The following is a 16,553-nucleotide window of genomic DNA, read 5'->3' on the forward strand; positions in this document are numbered from 1 at the left end:
ATACTGCATGCTAGGATCAGCCTACTTTATTGAAGTTACTGGGTGTCAATTCTGCAAGGAGACACGCACACGCACTGCGAGTTGTTGGCGAGAACTGCTCCATAGGTAAGGAGGAGGCAGCAAACAATTCTACGCGGAAGGGAAAAAAAGCCACACAGAAGCTAGTATATTAACTCCGAAAGGCGAAGAGAAAAGAAAACTAGAAGCTTCTCCTGATAACCAATTTGCCTTCCTCTCAACTGGTAACTAGTCAGCCTCTGTGGCTCAAAGTAAATCCAAGAGACCAGAACTCTGACAACCCCTATCCCGAACACCACCAAGGATGTGCTGGATTCCAGATCAGCACTCATCTAGGCGGGGCAGAATAAGGCTGGGCATGCACAGGTCAATAATCGTCGCGAACGTTGAATTTAATGTTGCTTGCTGATAGTCGCAAACCCTGAGAAAGAGGCGGTGAAATTGCTTCAGCGCTTGAGCAGTGCTAAGGAATATAGCCTATCCCATTCTCGGCATATAGGATCTAACGTTTTTACGTCTTTGGTAGGGATAGCATTTGTCCCGTCTCCCATTAGCAGGCCAACGGAAGGGTACTGTCTCCAGCCCGGGCCGGCTTGCGGGTCCTTGACAAAGTCTGCCCATAGCTTTTGTAGCCAGAGCTTGTTTGCTTGTCCCGGGTCGCGGAGGCCCTGCGTACCAAATACATAGGCGATATCAGATGTATGGTAGACTCCTAGGTCTGGGTACTCTGGATGGCGTGCAGCAGGGTCATTGAACAGGTATTGCCATACGCGCGCTTTCAGAGCCGTTGTGGTAAGATTTGCAGTAAAGCCAGCAGGGCAGCGGAACGTCGAGTCTGTTATCATCTGTGAGATTATTTGGTTACCCGTTGATAGGCCCGTTGTTGCAGTGGAGTTTGGTGCGTATAGTTTAGTTATCGCCTCCGCTACTCCAGGGGGAAACGATAAACTCCCGATGAAGGCTGTGACATTATCCCCTTTGCCGTAGGCGAACGTTGATCCGTCGTCTAGAGTTGAGCCTATGAGGATCGGTACTTTTGCTGCCTGGCCTGCAGCGTACGCCTTGGCTGGGGATTCGAGGACAGTAACGTTGTCTATGTTGGGTTTTTGGAACGGTAGACCTGTCTCCAACAATATTCCACGCAAGGTATCGGCGCTCGCGCCACGAACACATTCCAATATGGCTGAGTCTGAAGCGACGGTACAGTTGAGACGTTGCACCAATGCTGTCCAAGATGAGAATTCGCTGTTGGGAGGGCTTGGAGGGATTTGGAAGAGTGACGACCCCGATTGCAAAATGGCTGCTCGAAAAGGTAGATCGGCGGGAGCTGTATTGATGAGATGGCCCACAGATACCGCTCCGGCAGACTGCCCAGCAATGGTTACTACGAAGGTAGTTAGTTATTGCATCCTAGAATCGGGGAAGCCACATTACTCTACCTTTATCTGGGTCGCCTCCAAAGGCATGAATATTTCTCTTTACCCAGTCAAGAGCAAGTCTCTGGTCAAGTATACCCAAGTTCCGCTGGTCTAACGGAAGCTGCGGTGACCGGGGAAAGCCAAACACTGCATCAGGAGTTATTCACTACTCTCAAGGTCGTATTAGAATGGCATCAATACTCACAGTTCGTCCGGTAATTCACGGTAACCACGATGATATCCTGATTTGCGGCAAGGCTTGAGCCGTCGTAAAACGGATATGAACTTGCTCCAAACCTATACCCACCACCGTATATCCAGAACAATATCGGCTTTCCGTCGTAGTCACCGCTGGGCCGGTAGACGTTTAAATACAAACAATCCTCGCTCTCTCCAGGCGCGGGAGGTGTATTAAACAATGCCTTTTGAAACTCGCTGCCAGAAGTTTTGTTACCGAAATCTTGAATGCAAGCCGGAGGGCTCTTGGTAGTACGTCTCGGTTTGTCCCATGGCAGTGGGCGCTCTGGTGGTGAGAATCGCAGGTCCTTGACCGGTGGTTTGGCAAATGGGATACCGAGAAACTGGTGCACTGTTGCCTTTGAGCCAAGGACTTCCGCATTTTTACCGATGATAACACCTGAATCGATTGTCACGACTGGACTGGCATGGACTTTATCATAGCTGCGAAGTCGTTCGAGAGGTGAGGCTGTTGTGGCTGGTATAAGGACAGCGCAAAACGCAAGTGTTTCCAGGAAAAACCGCATCATGAAGCAGTGCCTGCTAGATAGTTGGCTGAATCTATCTCGATGTTTCGGGAATCCATCTTGTTCTTTAAATAATGGGTATCACGGCCGACATTTCCTTGATTGCTGATGAACTGGGAGGAACCAGCCTCTGAGCCAACTTGATGTGGTTTGATGCGCCGCTGAAGATGTTTGGTGATAGGGTGGAGCGTGGCGGAGTGGACGAGAAGGATCGGGCTGTATCCTGACTTTGATCGTCTTCAGGTCTCAAGACGAAGGATCGGATGTTATTAATAACTGAGGGTTATGACATCAGAGGCGATTGTTACTACAAGAAATATACCATTCAACTAACTAATGTGCCATTATCATCATCCGCAATAGAGCTACAAATGTACGAGAAGGATGCGGACAGTTTATACTTACAAAGCCTGGCTAGCCTCGTATAGATCAAGGTCTATGCTGCATCGTGAATGAACAAACATATGTAGGGATGATAACTGTATATACAAGCGATAGAGAGCAGACAAGTATGTTGTGAGTAAATTGGATTGTATACGCCGTAGTCTACTTTGTGCTGCCTGGCATAAAGGGGTTTTGGCCATTTCTGTTAAATCTGAATCGTCCAAAGCGTCCTTTTAATTCATAAATAGACACAGTTCATAATCATCAGCAGATCCGGACGATAAGTTGTAAGGAAATTAATCATACGACATGGCACTTGGTGAGGATGGTGATGAAGAAAGGACAGGTGAATCTGGGCAAATTGAGAATATGATGAGGCCGGAAGGCTCGAATAAAACCGTCTAGATTTCATCACGGGCTGGGACCTCTTCTTTCTCGGAGCCGGGCTTAGATGGTGATTCAGTACCTTCACCCTCAGTTTCCTCCTTCATCTCAAGCTCTCCGCACTTGGCGATCTTTACATCTTTGGTGGGACGGTCCTGGAAGCCCTTGGGAACGACTTGGATCTTATCAACGATATCGTATCCCTCGAGTACTTCACCGAAGACAACGTGCTTTCCATCAAGCCAGCTATTTAAATCGTGGTCAGCAATGTGAGCAGTATATATCACATAAATAATAGCGAAAACCTACGCAGTGATAGCAGTGGTAATGAAGAATTGAGATCCGTTGGTGTCCCTTCCAGCGTTGGCCATGCCTATTGTGGGGGTTACGGTTAGTAAAAGATAATCTCAATCGTTAACCAAAGAGCATGCAGGTTATAACATACTGAGAAGGCCCTTTTTGGTGTGGCGTAGCTTGAAGTTCTCGTCCTTGAACTTCTCCCCGTAGATGGACTTTCCACCGGTTCCTACATTAATTCGTCAGCAAATCAAGGTATGACATAGAGGGACACTGGCAATACTAACCATCACCATTGGTAAAGTCACCACCCTGGATCATAAAGTCCTTGATGACACGGTGGAAAGTAGATCCCTCATATCCAAATCCCTTCTCGCCAGTAGCCAAAGCACTGTTATGTTTGTACCCGTCAGCAGTTTGGCCTCTACGGCACAATCGAATGATATCAGATATCGATGGACGCAGCGAGTACATACCGGAAGTTCTCAGCAGTCTATGTTGCAGGTAGTTAGTATGGCACTGTATCTCTCTTCTGGATGATTGAGGACAGCCAACCCACCTCTGGCACCGTCTTTCCGTACAATCCCATGACAATCCGTCCGAGAGGCTTGCCGTCATGCTCGATATCGAAGAAGACCTACATAACACAGTTGATTAGCGCTTCGCCGACATCTCCAGGCTGTTACTGTGAAGAGGGCAAAAGTACCTTGTTTGTGATCTTGGGTCCTTTGGCCTCGACCGTCTGTCCCATGAAAAGGAACAGGCCGACGACGGCGAAGACCACGAGGGTCAAGATACGCCCAATTCTGGCCATATCGTGCATATAGAGGTGTGAAATGCAAACAAGACGCTTATCCTGCGATAGGTAGAACAGGAGCTCGAGGAATAAGAGACAAGTTATGGTATGAAAGTGGCATGCAGGAGAGAGAACGACGTGGCTGTTATGATTCCAATGAATGCCCTTGCCTGGCCTCTGGGCTAATACTCGTTACCTGGTAAAGATAGGTAAAATATTATTGGTTAAAGTACTGTGTCGTTTAATCTATATTCACTATTACTATTGGCTAAATTAGTCAATCAAAACTTATGTACCGCCGCTCAACCAATGGCTGCTTGGCTGCAACTAAAGGACCACTAGGAAAATGGAATAACTAACGAGGTAACTAATTTAGCCAAAACATTCGCTGTCTCTTGGTCCTCACTGTAGCGTGCTTTCTTGCCGAATCCGATGGATATTACGGCTGGAGGAAAGAAGACGAACAAGATACCAACTGCTACGCGACAAGTCTATGCTGCACGCCAACATGTCGCCGCAGCTTAGGTATATGACACAACAAGCCAACTAAACCATTCAATTGCTACACTTTTCCGTCTTATTGGCGTCGGACCATCAACTTTGGGTAGTTATCAGCGGTCAAATCATGAAACAACGTATGTTTTTGAGACTATTTAAGCATCTTGCGTCGGCTTGTCATTGTCCTGGTCTATATTCTGTCGTCCAACCTCCTCTGTCTCAAGAGACAGCTCCTTAACAAGCAAGGAAGGAATAAAGCCAAATGCGCTAAAACTGGCCATGAGATACCATACCGCTCGGAATGCGTCTCTATATGCCTGTTTGACGGCAACCATGACTGCAGGGGAGACGTCAACCTCACGCAGGTGGGTAATAAACCCGACAGCTTCCGATGAGTCGCGAAGGATAGCCAGAGCCTCAGGAAGCGGTTCTGCCTTTACAATGGACGTTGCGAAAACGCTGCTGAAGATAGTGGAACCGGCAGCGAGGCCAACCAAAGCGCCGAAAAGACGGAATGAGACAAGGATACCAACAACCAAGCCTTGGTCGTCGGGCTTTACGCTTGCTTGAACAGCGACGGCAGGGACGACAAACTGGGCGCCCAAGCCAATGGCAGCGATGATCTGGAACCCAGCAGTCATGGCCACTGTAGCCTTTTCATCCCAGAGTGCGTACAGTCCCGTGCCAACTGCCATGGTGACCCAAGATGCCCAAAGTAGCTAGAGATATCGGCGGAGGTGATCAATGGCAAAGCCGGTGATGATGCTAAAGGCAATGAGGATGCAGCAGAGTGGGAGAATGGATACAGCTGACTGAAGAGGCGTCTCGAGGAAGACAGACTGGAAGAAGAGGGGTAGGTAGAGCAGCGATGGATATAGCACCAGACCGTGGATAAAGCCCCCGATCAGAGTCGCCGAGGTGGTCAAGTTGGTCATGAACCGATAAGGGATAACAGCCTCAGCAGGGCGCTTTTCATAAATGGCGAAAACAACCAGAATAACGACGCCAATTATCAAAGGCAAAATTGTTTTCCATGAAGACCAAGCGTACAAGGCACCGGCCCAGCTCAGCGGCAACGAAAAGAGGGTAGAGCCAGTGATAAATAGGGCCATACCAAGCCAGTCGAGCCTAATAAGCCTAGAGGTGAAGGATCCATCCATAGGCTTCAAGTGCATGAACAAGACGGCGCAGACAGCACTGATGGCGACGAGGGGCAAATTGATCCATCCAATCCAGCGCCAGTCGACATACTCGCTAAAGAGGGAGCCCAAGACAGGACCCAGGATGACTCCAACGGCCATGGGAACGGCCAGGATACCCAGCCAAAAGGGTCTCTCCTTGAGGGTGGTCATGTCGCAGATGATGATTTCATTGAGCACATCGAGGCCACCACCGCCGAGACCTTGAATGACACGGCCAAGGATGACAACGGACATGCTTTTGGCGACGGCAAAGACAATGGAGCCGATAAAGAAGAGGATAAAGGCTGTATATAGAAGAGGCTTGCGGCCGAGGACATCAGAGGCACTCGTGTAGAGAGGCTGAGTGATGACGACGGATAACATGAAGGATAAGCTAGCCCAAAAGGCAGCGAGCGTCGTACCGCGCAATTGATTGGTGAGAACCTGTTGGGCAGAGCGTTGTTAGTGCAATTCAATTTGTTCTCAAAATCACACACAGGTCAAAGATGCAGATCAAAAGGCACTTACAGGAATGGCGACGGCTAGGGCTGTAGAGTCGATAGATACAATGAGGACCATGACGACGAGGGAAAGAAAGGCAAAGTAGAAGGAGAGCGGTTTCTTTTTGGGCGAGTCTTCGTCCTCTGGCAATTCGGTCACAGAGTTGCGTTTCTCAGTCTCAGGTGAGGGATGATACCCAGGGCTATTATAAGGCATGTCATTGTGAGGCACGTCTTGTATCACGGGTGGCTGCTGCGATTCAGACATTGTGTGTTAACTATTGACAAGTTAAGCTAAGGCAGCAACAAAAACGGTATTTTCAAACAAGCACAAGACAAGCAGGAATCGGTGGATGAGTTTGCTGGGTAGCGCACCTTGCAATATAGCAATCTCTGCCAGAGCTGGGGAAGGAGAGTTGTGCGTGAGTTGGTGTGCAGCAAGCTGTGACTGTACTATACTAGACGCGTAACTAGGTATTTGGATATCTGGATATCTGGTGGAAAAGGGAAAATAAAGAGGCTATGGCTGTGTGCAGAGAAATGCATAGCTAGAAAGTTGGCCCAAAGGGGGAAGGGAGAGGAACTATTTATTACTCTCTAAGTAGGCCTCAATGCATTATAAATCAAACTTAGGGGGGAAGGGGGAGGGATATGTATTACTCTCTAAGAGACGTTAGTACAACTCTTGTCACTGTGTTAAGTAGCAGGGGATGGGATGGCATGTATGTAGGTATGTATGTAAATGTGTGGCATCTAAATGCATTATAAATCAAACTTAGGCACTAACTATAGTGTGAGATATTGACAAGGTCTACCAAATATACCGATTAATTATATAAGGGGGATGTGTAGAAGATATTACTCCGACTACCTTGCTTTCGCAGCTATCTCTAAAGTTCTATATTTCCTTAGGAGTTTCCACAGAAATACTGCTTATTTGATTATCTTGTCAGATTTGGACATGCTGCCTCTGTTGAAGTCTCACCTGAAGTTTTAGACCGAGTTTCTGGATTTTGCAACTCCAAGGATGGACTAACAATGCCCTTGACATGTTGTAATTTTCGCGTACGGTACTACAAGAGAGTGCCACAACTTCAACAATTCTGAATACGAAAATTCAAGTTATGCATATCGTGCTGCAGGAAGGGGAATGGTTTTGATATTAAATTTCTTTATAGTAACTATTAATCAAACATCAATCAACGTCTCTATTGGAACTCATTGAGGTTTACTAGGAAGTGATACGAGTAGATCCAGTATTCATTCAAACAAGGTTGGAACGACGTTGAGTGGATGGACTACAGGCCGGGGTGCTCCTGAGGGCGGAATAATAATACTACCGATTGGCCGATCTTGGCAAAAATCATTCAGAGTCCAAAGTTGAACGTCGACTTGATGAAAATGTGAGAATAGCAGCCAGAATAGTATAAAGAGACAATAAAACAACATTAACCACCATGGTAAGATCGGAAGCTCCTTGAGATATAGCAATTGGAGGTCGTCAGCTAATGTGTATGGCCAGGTCTTCATCTTAGGCACCAGTTTCCCCGAGCGGCAGCTCGTCAGAGCAAGTTCAACCTTCACCCTGCACTCTAATCCAAGCCTTTAATACTAACTGTCCACGCTTTACAGAAAGCTCTCCGCTCCTTTTTTGGGATAGGCGAGCTACGATGCAGCCAGCTGATGGCCCGATTCCACATCCATCCCACCTCGACCGTCGGTGAGCTGGCAACCAGACAGGTCCTGGATTTGACGGGCGCATTGTCAAACATGAAGATAGAAAACGACTTGAAGCGAGAGATTCTCGATAACATCAAGAGATTGAAGAGTACGGGAACCTACAGAGGAAGAAGACATGCTCTCAACCTCCCCGTCAGAGGACAGAACACTAGAAGCCAGGTATGTGATTTGACATTGCGCAGGTCTATCTGGGTAACTACTAACTATCGCCATAGATTAAAAATGCGATTAAATTCAATCGTATTGACAGAAAATTATGATTGCGCTGCAAGATATTTTTTTACTCTCTTTTTCTGTGATGTACTGTATAGGGGGTATTGGGCGGCGTTTAGATATGCATCTGCCATGTAACAGTATTAAATTATATTTCCGCAAATTCCTACTTTTAAGCGATGTGATCGAACCATGGACTATTTGGAAATTCGATTAACCTGCTCTATTAACTTTTTTGCCTTCTTATTCTATTTTATTTTGATACCATGTCCTTCTGGAGTATACCCTCTCCCCGGTTGATTTGGATCGCCTTATCCTCGCCAACACTGGTTATTCCGACAGTCTTATCCCAGCAGACATCAAACACTTTGACGCCATCACCACCCACTCGTTTTCCTTCATCTTCGACTGACTTTCTCGATATAGTGTATATGCTTTCTCCAACTACTCCATCTTTCTCCGTCTTGGTGGACCGTATATCCCATATTCTGCATGTACCGTCATGGCTGCCACTGATAAGCCCGTATTGGCTGTTGGGATCCCGAGCTAATGAAACAACGATATTGGTATGCCCTCTCAATGTCATAGCAGAAACAGTCGTGGCCGAGTCACGAGGATCAATCAAGGTAATATGCCGAGCAGCGGTACCAGCAGCAAGCAGTGTGAGCTGCGGAAGGTGTTCAACGCATAGAAGAGAGTAAGAAGTAGTTCGCGTATCAACAAGAGCAGAAGTGACCAGGTCCCAGGTACGAAGTGAGTGATCCCATGAAGCTGAATACCCAACAGTCGAATCCTTGGCGTCGAATATGGCCGCCGACACGGGTGCCGTATGCGATTCAAACAGCGCCAGTGGTCCCCGCTGGGGCGTACTGACGGAGGACTTGACCTTTCGCCGTTTGGTGCTTCTTGCAGCACTGGAGGGCAATAGATCCGAGGGTGCCTCGGGGCATTCGGATTTCTTTGTAGACCAAAACCCAACGGTGTTATCGGCAGAGGCGGAGAGCATCCTGTTCGATGGGCCGTGGACCGCAATAGAATCAACGCTACCCTTGTGTCCATAGTACTCAATCTGAGGAATGATTGTGGCAGAAAATCCATCTTCACTCTCGTTATACTTCCATAATCGCACAGTTCGGTCAATTCCGCATGACACAATCTGGTTTGGGGAGACCATTCTAGCGCCCTTTATAGATGAGTTGTGTCCGCCATTCCCAGCGGATGGAGAAACAGCGATTGTTTCTCCAGACATATTCCACATCCTTAGCAGCCCATCATAGCTACCGGATAATATCCTCTCTCTTCCTGCCTGTATCTGCTTGCCACTCCATTGTGCAGCGTGAGATGTCCCAGACAAAACGTCAACGGCGCTGACCCAATCGTCGTGCAAAAAGGAAGCGACATGGAGTGGGGGTATGAGAGCTCGAACATATTCGACATCAAGAATTGTTTCAGCAGAGATGCCATTAGCAGTAAGGTATTCGTCTATCGAAGTTCGGAGGTAGCGCCCATTGATCAAAAATTCAAAGGGCACTGGTTTCGGCAATTCAAGCAGGTTATTCACAAGTGTAGATAGGGCATATCGTCGGAGCTCTTTATATGGATAAGAATAATTCAGTCAGCAATTACCATACAATATCTAATTATATTTCACATCACAGGGAAAAACATCTGAGCTATACCTGTAGGAACAAGAATAGGACCAGTCGACTCGGGCAATGTGAGATCAGCATGGCGCGATGTCAGTCGCAACCGGACTTGTCGCTGTACCTGCGAGGACTGTCCCTCGGTAGTTGACGTAGAGTCCATCAGCGTGTCCATGATTGCAAATTTTTATAGATATCCAATTGATCACTGCGGGCTTCCTTTGACAATCAATTGAGCTTTATGCTTTTATCTTTCGATGCTTTTTTTTTTATCGCAAAACTTTTTACGGCTGGCGTGAAGAGCAAAGTGTGCAAATGCTTGGCAAAAACCTACATAGAACAGACTTTGAGAGGAGAACAAGATTTGAATTTCTAAAAGATGCATAATGTAGATTTTAAATGGTAAGAATTTTCAACAGCTATTATGTAGTACTCCGTATCTCTGATATGGCTTTCCGTCTATGCTCGGAGTCGGCGAATAGTGCCTTGATCAGATCAATGAGCTCGTCGGGGGAGAATTCTAGCTTTAGTTCACCCTCTGTCCACAGATATTTGATATCTGCTAAGGAGCTCTCTAATATGTTGACGAGGTACTGGAACTTAAGCCAGTTCGGGACGTAAATCGCTGTCATGGCGATAGGCTCATCGCCAGCCCCTGTGCTTTCCTCAGGTGTTTCTGGTAGGAATAGATCTTCAAGCTTTGAAACCGAGCTGCAGAATCCGGCCAGACGCTGCGATTCCGGATCTGAAATATCTCCAAGGTCTTCAATGTCTAAGATGATCTTGTTTATCCCTGTTGAGAGTAGAGAGCCAATCGACTGCAGTAGCACAGAGTGGGAGAGTATGGACTTCCACTCGTTGTGTACGCTTCGGACTCTGTCGACCGTTGACTTAATTGCTCTCTCGCATTCTCCGAGGTAAGGCTGGGTATTGCAACTTGAGAATCCCTGACACCCATCAAGAAGATCTGTTAGTATTGTTCGTTGGGAATGCATCTCCCTTCCGTATGATAGACGTCCAAATTTCTCGATAGAGTCTATGTCGCCCGCCAATCTTGAAAATCTGTGCTCTTCGGAGAAAGCCCGGAGCCTCTCAGCTAAGTAGATACTGTCGTTGTAGAGATACATGTGGCTGGAGGCTGATTTTTGGGAATAGAAAATAGGCGCCATAGCTTTAAACATGGCAACCACTAAAGTGGGTATTCCAAGGAGAGCCGCAGCAGACGGGGAAAGCTGAGATGATGAGTATCTGCAGAATCGTTAGATAAGCTTGAAAAAGGCTTCAGTCACTTATGAATGGGCTTACTCAGGTTGTTTAAGGTGTTCAGAGTCAGAGACCTGGTCTCCAATGACTTCGACAATGGCGTCTGGTACTTTGGTAACGGTATAAAATTCCCGGAGGATAACCTCTTTTGAGACTGACGCAGGCTTATTTTCTTCCTTCTTCTTTTGTGTGTTGTTGGCCGACTTTGATGGCTTTTCCTCGGGAAGTTTGTCATTTGCGTCGTCTTCACCCCATCCCCAGGCGTCGTCTATATCGTCGTCGCCCTCTTCTCCGTTTTTTACACCTGTGTCTTCTTGGGGCCCAGCCTTATCTTCATCATCATCATCATCATCATCATCATCTAGTCCCCAAGCGCTTACGTCTTCATCCTCGTTGTTAGTTACTCCGGTTTCGGCGGTGTGCCTATCCCCTTCTTCATTATCGTCCTCCCAGTTGGCGTTCCAATCATCTTCCACTTCCGTTTCTGCACTGTTTCCCTGGAATACACAATCGGACTGTGAAATTTGCTGCTTTTCCACCCGTTCGGCCTTCTTATATTCTCCAGAATCACGGTAAACAATTGATCGGACTCGGTCTAGGGCATGGGCACGTCGGCGTGATAACCACAGTCGAGGGATCTGATTTCTCCAAGATCTTAGCTCTGGTGGTTCGTGCCATCCAAGCTCAGCCAGGGAACTAGAGAAATGCGGTACTTCATCTAAGGTATGCTCAAAGGCATTCATGTCCTCAACAGCTACGGGTATAGCCGGTGACATCCACTCCGAAATTAGGAGGTGACAAGCAGAAGTAGAGAGAGTGGTGGAGACCAGCTCTAGGACCTTTGCAGGAAGATGATTCTGGATGAACTTAAATATGGATAGAACTGAGTCCATAACGTCCAGTATTGTAGGCTTTGCAACTTGGCTCTTCAGCTGGATATAGTTCTCGCCAGAAGTGAGGAGGTTAAATGGGCCGGCCCTAGGAGGAGACAGAACACGCCGTAGAACATGACTCAAAAGCTCGTCCTGAAAAGAAACAAGGGTAGGTTCCAAAATCCTAAGATTTGCAAGCCAGGTCAAATGCTTGTCTAATACGGATACATCTATGAAAGGTCAACAAGCGATACCAGCGTTAAAATATAATAGGATCATCCTACCTTTGGTTTTGATAGTAAGTATCCCTGCTTTGTCAATATGGACTAGGTCACTCCATGAACGTTGTAATGTAGCACATAGAGAGCCTCGAACGGCGGAGGCTTTGTCCGCTAGTATGGTAATAATGGTTGAGTCTCGGGGCAGAGCCAACTGATCCAAGTCCTGGTTAACCTTATCGAGTTTCTGAATTGCCGCTTCCAGATCATTATCGTTACAGGAGACCTGGGCGGCGTCTATGTTTCTATCGATAACGCGTGCGTTTTCGAGGGTTTCCCTTAAAGACTGTGTAAATGCAGTTTCTCGCTTTAAAAGGCTGACTTTGGCAGCTGTGTCCTCAACTTTGTTCTGTATAGCTTGTGTTTTCTCGTAATTCTTGACGATCTCCCTCGCTGTGAGTTTTGACCGTTCTATATCCTCATGAAGTTGCTTTGCCTGTGATATCCACTCGTCAACGTCTGAAGCCTTGTCCTGGCTCAGAGCACTGATTTCTTTCTGCATAATAGGCATTGTCAGCTATGTGCGGCTAAGCTGTAATCTTATTGCCCAAGATGCCCCATACCTCGACCTTCTGCCTCGCCTCAGATATCTGTTCAAGTCCGGTGGAGAGGGTTGCCACGGGGTACTCTGCCTCGGTGATGGATTCTGATTCAGGGAATGTGCCATCGGTAACAAATCTGAGTAGTGCTCGGTGCACTTTATCTGCGGAAACGGTTGCTGGCATGGTGGTGGCAGCTTCAGTATTGTAACGTTGCGACACCTGTTCAGGTTGTTAGTTGGCGTTTGGATGTAGTTAAGGGAGAGCGAACTATCTTACCACACAAACTAGATTAAAGGGTGGCACCTAAATAGCTCCTAGGTCGCTATTCCCTGCGATGCCCTGGGTTGCCTGTGGTTCTTAAATGTTGATTGGCGTCCATAAATAATTCCAAAGGGTTAACTGCTTGTGATGCGAGGATGGCCTTTTGGCCGAAGCGCCAAGAAATGCGGGATGAACAATAATTTTTGTTACTTCAAAGTAAAACTTCTGAACGTCAGCTACCTCAACAACTTGCTAACTACAACAGAGACTCCATCCAATAGAGAGCAGTTAGAAAGGTCTTTATCAAATACACCTGCCTCCACGCAGGCGCCTAGGGGTTATTTTGAGGACCAATTCTGTACAGAGGGAGCACTGGTTGAATTAGTTACTTGGGCTAGTTATACTAGGTAAGAGAACTATCAGCATGCGATATTGGCCGATTTGCATGTTAACACACTACCGTGTTCTTAATGCCTGACATGTATCAACTATGCCTTCTGCTATTCTTTCATACAAGGTCATGTAATGTCCAGGGAGCTGTGGGTAGATGGCTGGGCCATTACCGCATGGCGGGAGCGATTTTCATCCCCACGTGTTTGAGTTTTATGCGTACAAGTATATCAGAGAGTACCTAATCTTGTCGTATGGCTAACGCAAAGACACAGGTAATTGCCTTGCCTAGATGCATATGATTGCCGACATGGAGCCAAGGTCTTCGTTTCGGATCGTCAATCAATTCACCCCAGATTACTCTGATTCACTTTTCACGCAATATGAATCCAAAAGGACTGGAATGAGAGTTATCACTATAGACCGAAAGGGACCAAGGGTTCAAGGGTCCTTTGTGCTCGCTACTGAAATCCACGATGACTCTGGCGCACCCCATACGCTAGAGCATTTGTGCTTTATGGGTTCAAAAAATCATGAGGTCAAAGGAATGCTTCACAAGCTTGCAACTCGGTTGTACTCAGAAATAAATGCATGGACATCGGTCGATCATACCGTTTATACCCTTGAATCTGCCGGATGGGAAGCGTTTGCTCAAATATTACCAGTATACCTAGAGCATATCATTGCCCCTACGTTGAGTGACTCTAGCTGCTACACAGAGGTATACCATGTTGATGGTACTGGCAATGATGCAGGGGTTGTGTATTCCGAGATGCAATCATATCGGAATGACTTCTATTCTCGTGCTGATCTTTGTGGCCGTAGATTCCTCTATCCTACCGGCGTGGGCTTTAGGTATGAAACTGGAGGAATGACGGAGAATCTCAGGGTGCTTACAGCAGATCGGATACGGGAATTCCATCGGGAAATGTACCAACCAAAAAATTTATGTCTTATTTTAACAGGCGAGATTGACCACGAGAATCTCTGTGCCATACTCTATAAGCTGGAAGACGCGATAATGGATGTCATTCCAAGTCCGTCTGCACCTTTTAAACGGCCTTGGATCGACTCCCTTCAAGCTACTCCTCTTCAAAAATCGGTTGTTGAGAAAGTTGAATTCCCAGAGGAGGATGAGTCGTCTGGAATGGTTCAGATCCGTTTCCTTGGGCCCAATGTCAAGGATCGTGTTCAGAGTAAGTATCAAAATAGTCTAAGATTATGTTGATGGTTCTAACTCGTGGAAAAGTGAGCGCGTTAAATGTTATCCTGCTTTACCTTGCAGGCTCATCTGCTTCTCTTTTGGTGCATGCCCTTGTTGAAGAGGAGCAGATTGCGTCCGCTGTATCATACGATACAGAGGAGAGGCCACACACGGAGATTACCTTCACTCTGTCCAGTGTCGCCACAGAAGAACTGGAGGCCGTCGAACGTCGGTTCTTTGAGGTCCTTAATAATGCCATGGAAATGGAGATTGACCTGGAATACATGCGCCACTGTATCCGGCTTCACCAACGGACGTGGAAGTTCGCAACGGAAACATCAACCGCCTCATTTACTGAAGCCGTGATAACAGACTTCCTCTTTGGAGAACGGGATGGCTCAACATTAGAATCTCTTGAAGATTTGGAAGAATACGAGGTTCTAGAGACATGGACTGATTTGGAGTGGCGAGATTATATCAGGAAATGGATTTCTAATGCACACCATGTTTCCATTCTAGCCGTGCCTTCAGAAAAAATGGCCACAAATCTTATGGAGGATGAACATAGACGTATCGAGGAGCGAAAGGCAAAACTGGGGCCAGAGGGACTAGAGAAACTTGCGGAAGCTCTGGAGAAGGCTAAAAGGGATAATGAGGAAGAAGAGCCAACAAATCTCATATCAGGGTTTACCATCCCAGTTGCCGATTCAGTTCATTTCATTCAAACTATCACAGCAAAAGCGGGTCCTGCTTTGGAATCGAAACGCAATGATAATGATACCCAGAAATTGATAGATTTAGATGGGTCTGATATACCTTTATTCATCCACTTTGAGGCCATACCTAGCAACTTTGTGCAGCTGGTACTGATGATCTCAACGGAGGATGTACCTCATCATTTGCTGCCTTTACTGCCGTTATACACTGAATCTTTTTTTAGCCTGCCAATCAGAAAGGGGAGTGACATCTTATCTTTCAAGCAGGTTATTGTCGATTTAGAGAAAGATACAGTAAGCTACGGGATGTATCCAACTCACAACCACCCCGAATCTCTTTCTATTGTTTTCCATGTGGAGGCCGACAGATATCAAGCTGCTATATCCTGGTTGAAGGATCTAACATGGAACTCAATCTTTGCAGTTGAAAGGTTGACGGCCGTCACATCTAAACTACTTGCAGACGTCCCGGAAGAAAAGAGAGACGGGGAAAGTATGGTGGAAGCTATTGGGATAATGACACAATTGGGAGAGAAGTCTATATCTAGAGCACACACCGCACTTGTGAAAGCTCGATATCTAAAGCGTGTCAAAACATTGTTGGCTATTCAACCAGACGAAATTGTCCGACAAATGGAGGAAGTTCGCAAAGCACTTTTCTGTCTTGATAATTTCAGAGTGCTAGTTACTGCCGATCCAAAAAAACTCACTGGCCCCGTCGCTTCGTGGAACACATTTATCGCTGACTTGGATACCTCGAAGGAGCTCAAGCCTGTAGTCAAGGTGGCGCAGCGATTAAGTGATGCAGGTAGACACCCAGGCACCCATGCTTATGTTGTTCCAATGAAGTCGATGGATTCTTCATACGCCGAATCTAGTTCAAAAGGCATTTGCTCTCATGATAACCCAAAACTACCTGCACTGATGGTTGCCATTGCCTACTTGAACAATGAAGACGGACCACTTTGGAACGCCCTTCGAGGATCAGGGCTAGCCTATTTTTTCTATTTGCGGAGCAGTATTGACAGTGGACTGGTACATCTTATGATTCACCAGTCCCCTAATGTTCACAAAGCCTTCGAAGCTGCAAAAGCAACCATTGAGTGCCACCTCTCCGGTTCAATAGAAGGTTGACTCCACGAAAGTTCTAGAATGGGCGGTTAGCACTTTGATTAACCGATTCTCTGCTGA

At 46.7% G+C, this 16,553-nt stretch overlaps 7 protein-coding genes across 7 annotated transcripts; 2 read left to right on the forward strand and 5 right to left on the reverse strand.

The window, feature by feature from the left end:
• Positions 1 to 464: 464 nt before the first annotated feature.
• MGYG_04664 (para-nitrobenzyl esterase) lies at positions 465 to 2,200 on the reverse strand (the record flags this gene model as incomplete). The annotated part of the gene is made up of 3 exons (XM_003172025.1): positions 465 to 1,402; positions 1,458 to 1,583; positions 1,642 to 2,200. The coding sequence occupies 3 exons, from the start codon at positions 2,198 to 2,200 to the stop codon at positions 465 to 467; spliced, it is 1,623 nt and encodes a 540-aa protein (XP_003172073.1).
• Positions 2,201 to 2,985: 785 nt separating this feature from the next.
• MGYG_04665 (peptidyl-prolyl cis-trans isomerase B) lies at positions 2,986 to 4,079 on the reverse strand (the record flags this gene model as incomplete). Its single annotated transcript, XM_003172026.1, has 7 exons — positions 2,986 to 3,214; positions 3,278 to 3,341; positions 3,414 to 3,494; positions 3,553 to 3,656; positions 3,742 to 3,758; positions 3,825 to 3,902; positions 3,972 to 4,079. The coding sequence occupies 7 exons, from the start codon at positions 4,077 to 4,079 to the stop codon at positions 2,986 to 2,988; spliced, it is 681 nt and encodes a 226-aa protein (XP_003172074.1).
• A 635-nt stretch (positions 4,080 to 4,714) lies between these two features.
• On the reverse strand, positions 4,715 to 6,508 carry MGYG_04666 (hypothetical protein; the record flags this gene model as incomplete). The annotated part of the gene is made up of 3 exons (XM_003172027.1): positions 4,715 to 5,278; positions 5,366 to 6,184; positions 6,269 to 6,508. 3 exons carry the CDS (start codon positions 6,506 to 6,508, stop codon positions 4,715 to 4,717), a joined length of 1,623 nt encoding a protein of 540 aa, XP_003172075.1.
• Positions 6,509 to 7,697: 1,189 nt separating this feature from the next.
• MGYG_04667 (putative mitochondrial 37S ribosomal protein SWS2) lies at positions 7,698 to 8,240 on the forward strand (the record flags this gene model as incomplete). Its single annotated transcript, XM_003172028.1, has 3 exons — positions 7,698 to 7,712; positions 7,843 to 8,139; positions 8,196 to 8,240. 3 exons carry the CDS (start codon positions 7,698 to 7,700, stop codon positions 8,238 to 8,240), a joined length of 357 nt encoding a protein of 118 aa, XP_003172076.1.
• A 206-nt stretch (positions 8,241 to 8,446) lies between these two features.
• Positions 8,447 to 10,011, reverse strand: MGYG_04668 (microtubule-associated protein YTM1; the record flags this gene model as incomplete). The annotated part of the gene is made up of 2 exons (XM_003172029.1): positions 8,447 to 9,783; positions 9,873 to 10,011. The coding sequence occupies 2 exons, from the start codon at positions 10,009 to 10,011 to the stop codon at positions 8,447 to 8,449; spliced, it is 1,476 nt and encodes a 491-aa protein (XP_003172077.1).
• A 247-nt stretch (positions 10,012 to 10,258) lies between these two features.
• MGYG_04669 (hypothetical protein) lies at positions 10,259 to 12,974 on the reverse strand (the record flags this gene model as incomplete). Its single annotated transcript, XM_003172030.1, has 4 exons — positions 10,259 to 11,084; positions 11,142 to 12,201; positions 12,256 to 12,745; positions 12,813 to 12,974. 4 exons carry the CDS (start codon positions 12,972 to 12,974, stop codon positions 10,259 to 10,261), a joined length of 2,538 nt encoding a protein of 845 aa, XP_003172078.1.
• Positions 12,975 to 13,752: 778 nt separating this feature from the next.
• Positions 13,753 to 16,496, forward strand: MGYG_04670 (cytoplasm protein; the record flags this gene model as incomplete). Its single annotated transcript, XM_003172031.1, has 2 exons — positions 13,753 to 14,638; positions 14,692 to 16,496. 2 exons carry the CDS (start codon positions 13,753 to 13,755, stop codon positions 16,494 to 16,496), a joined length of 2,691 nt encoding a protein of 896 aa, XP_003172079.1.
• Between the last annotated feature and the right edge of the window lie 57 nt (positions 16,497 to 16,553).

This window comes from Nannizzia gypsea, genomic scaffold (assembly GCF_000150975.2).
Source record: "Nannizzia gypsea CBS 118893 supercont1.4 genomic scaffold, whole genome shotgun sequence".
NCBI lineage: Eukaryota > Fungi > Ascomycota > Eurotiomycetes > Onygenales > Arthrodermataceae > Nannizzia > Nannizzia gypsea.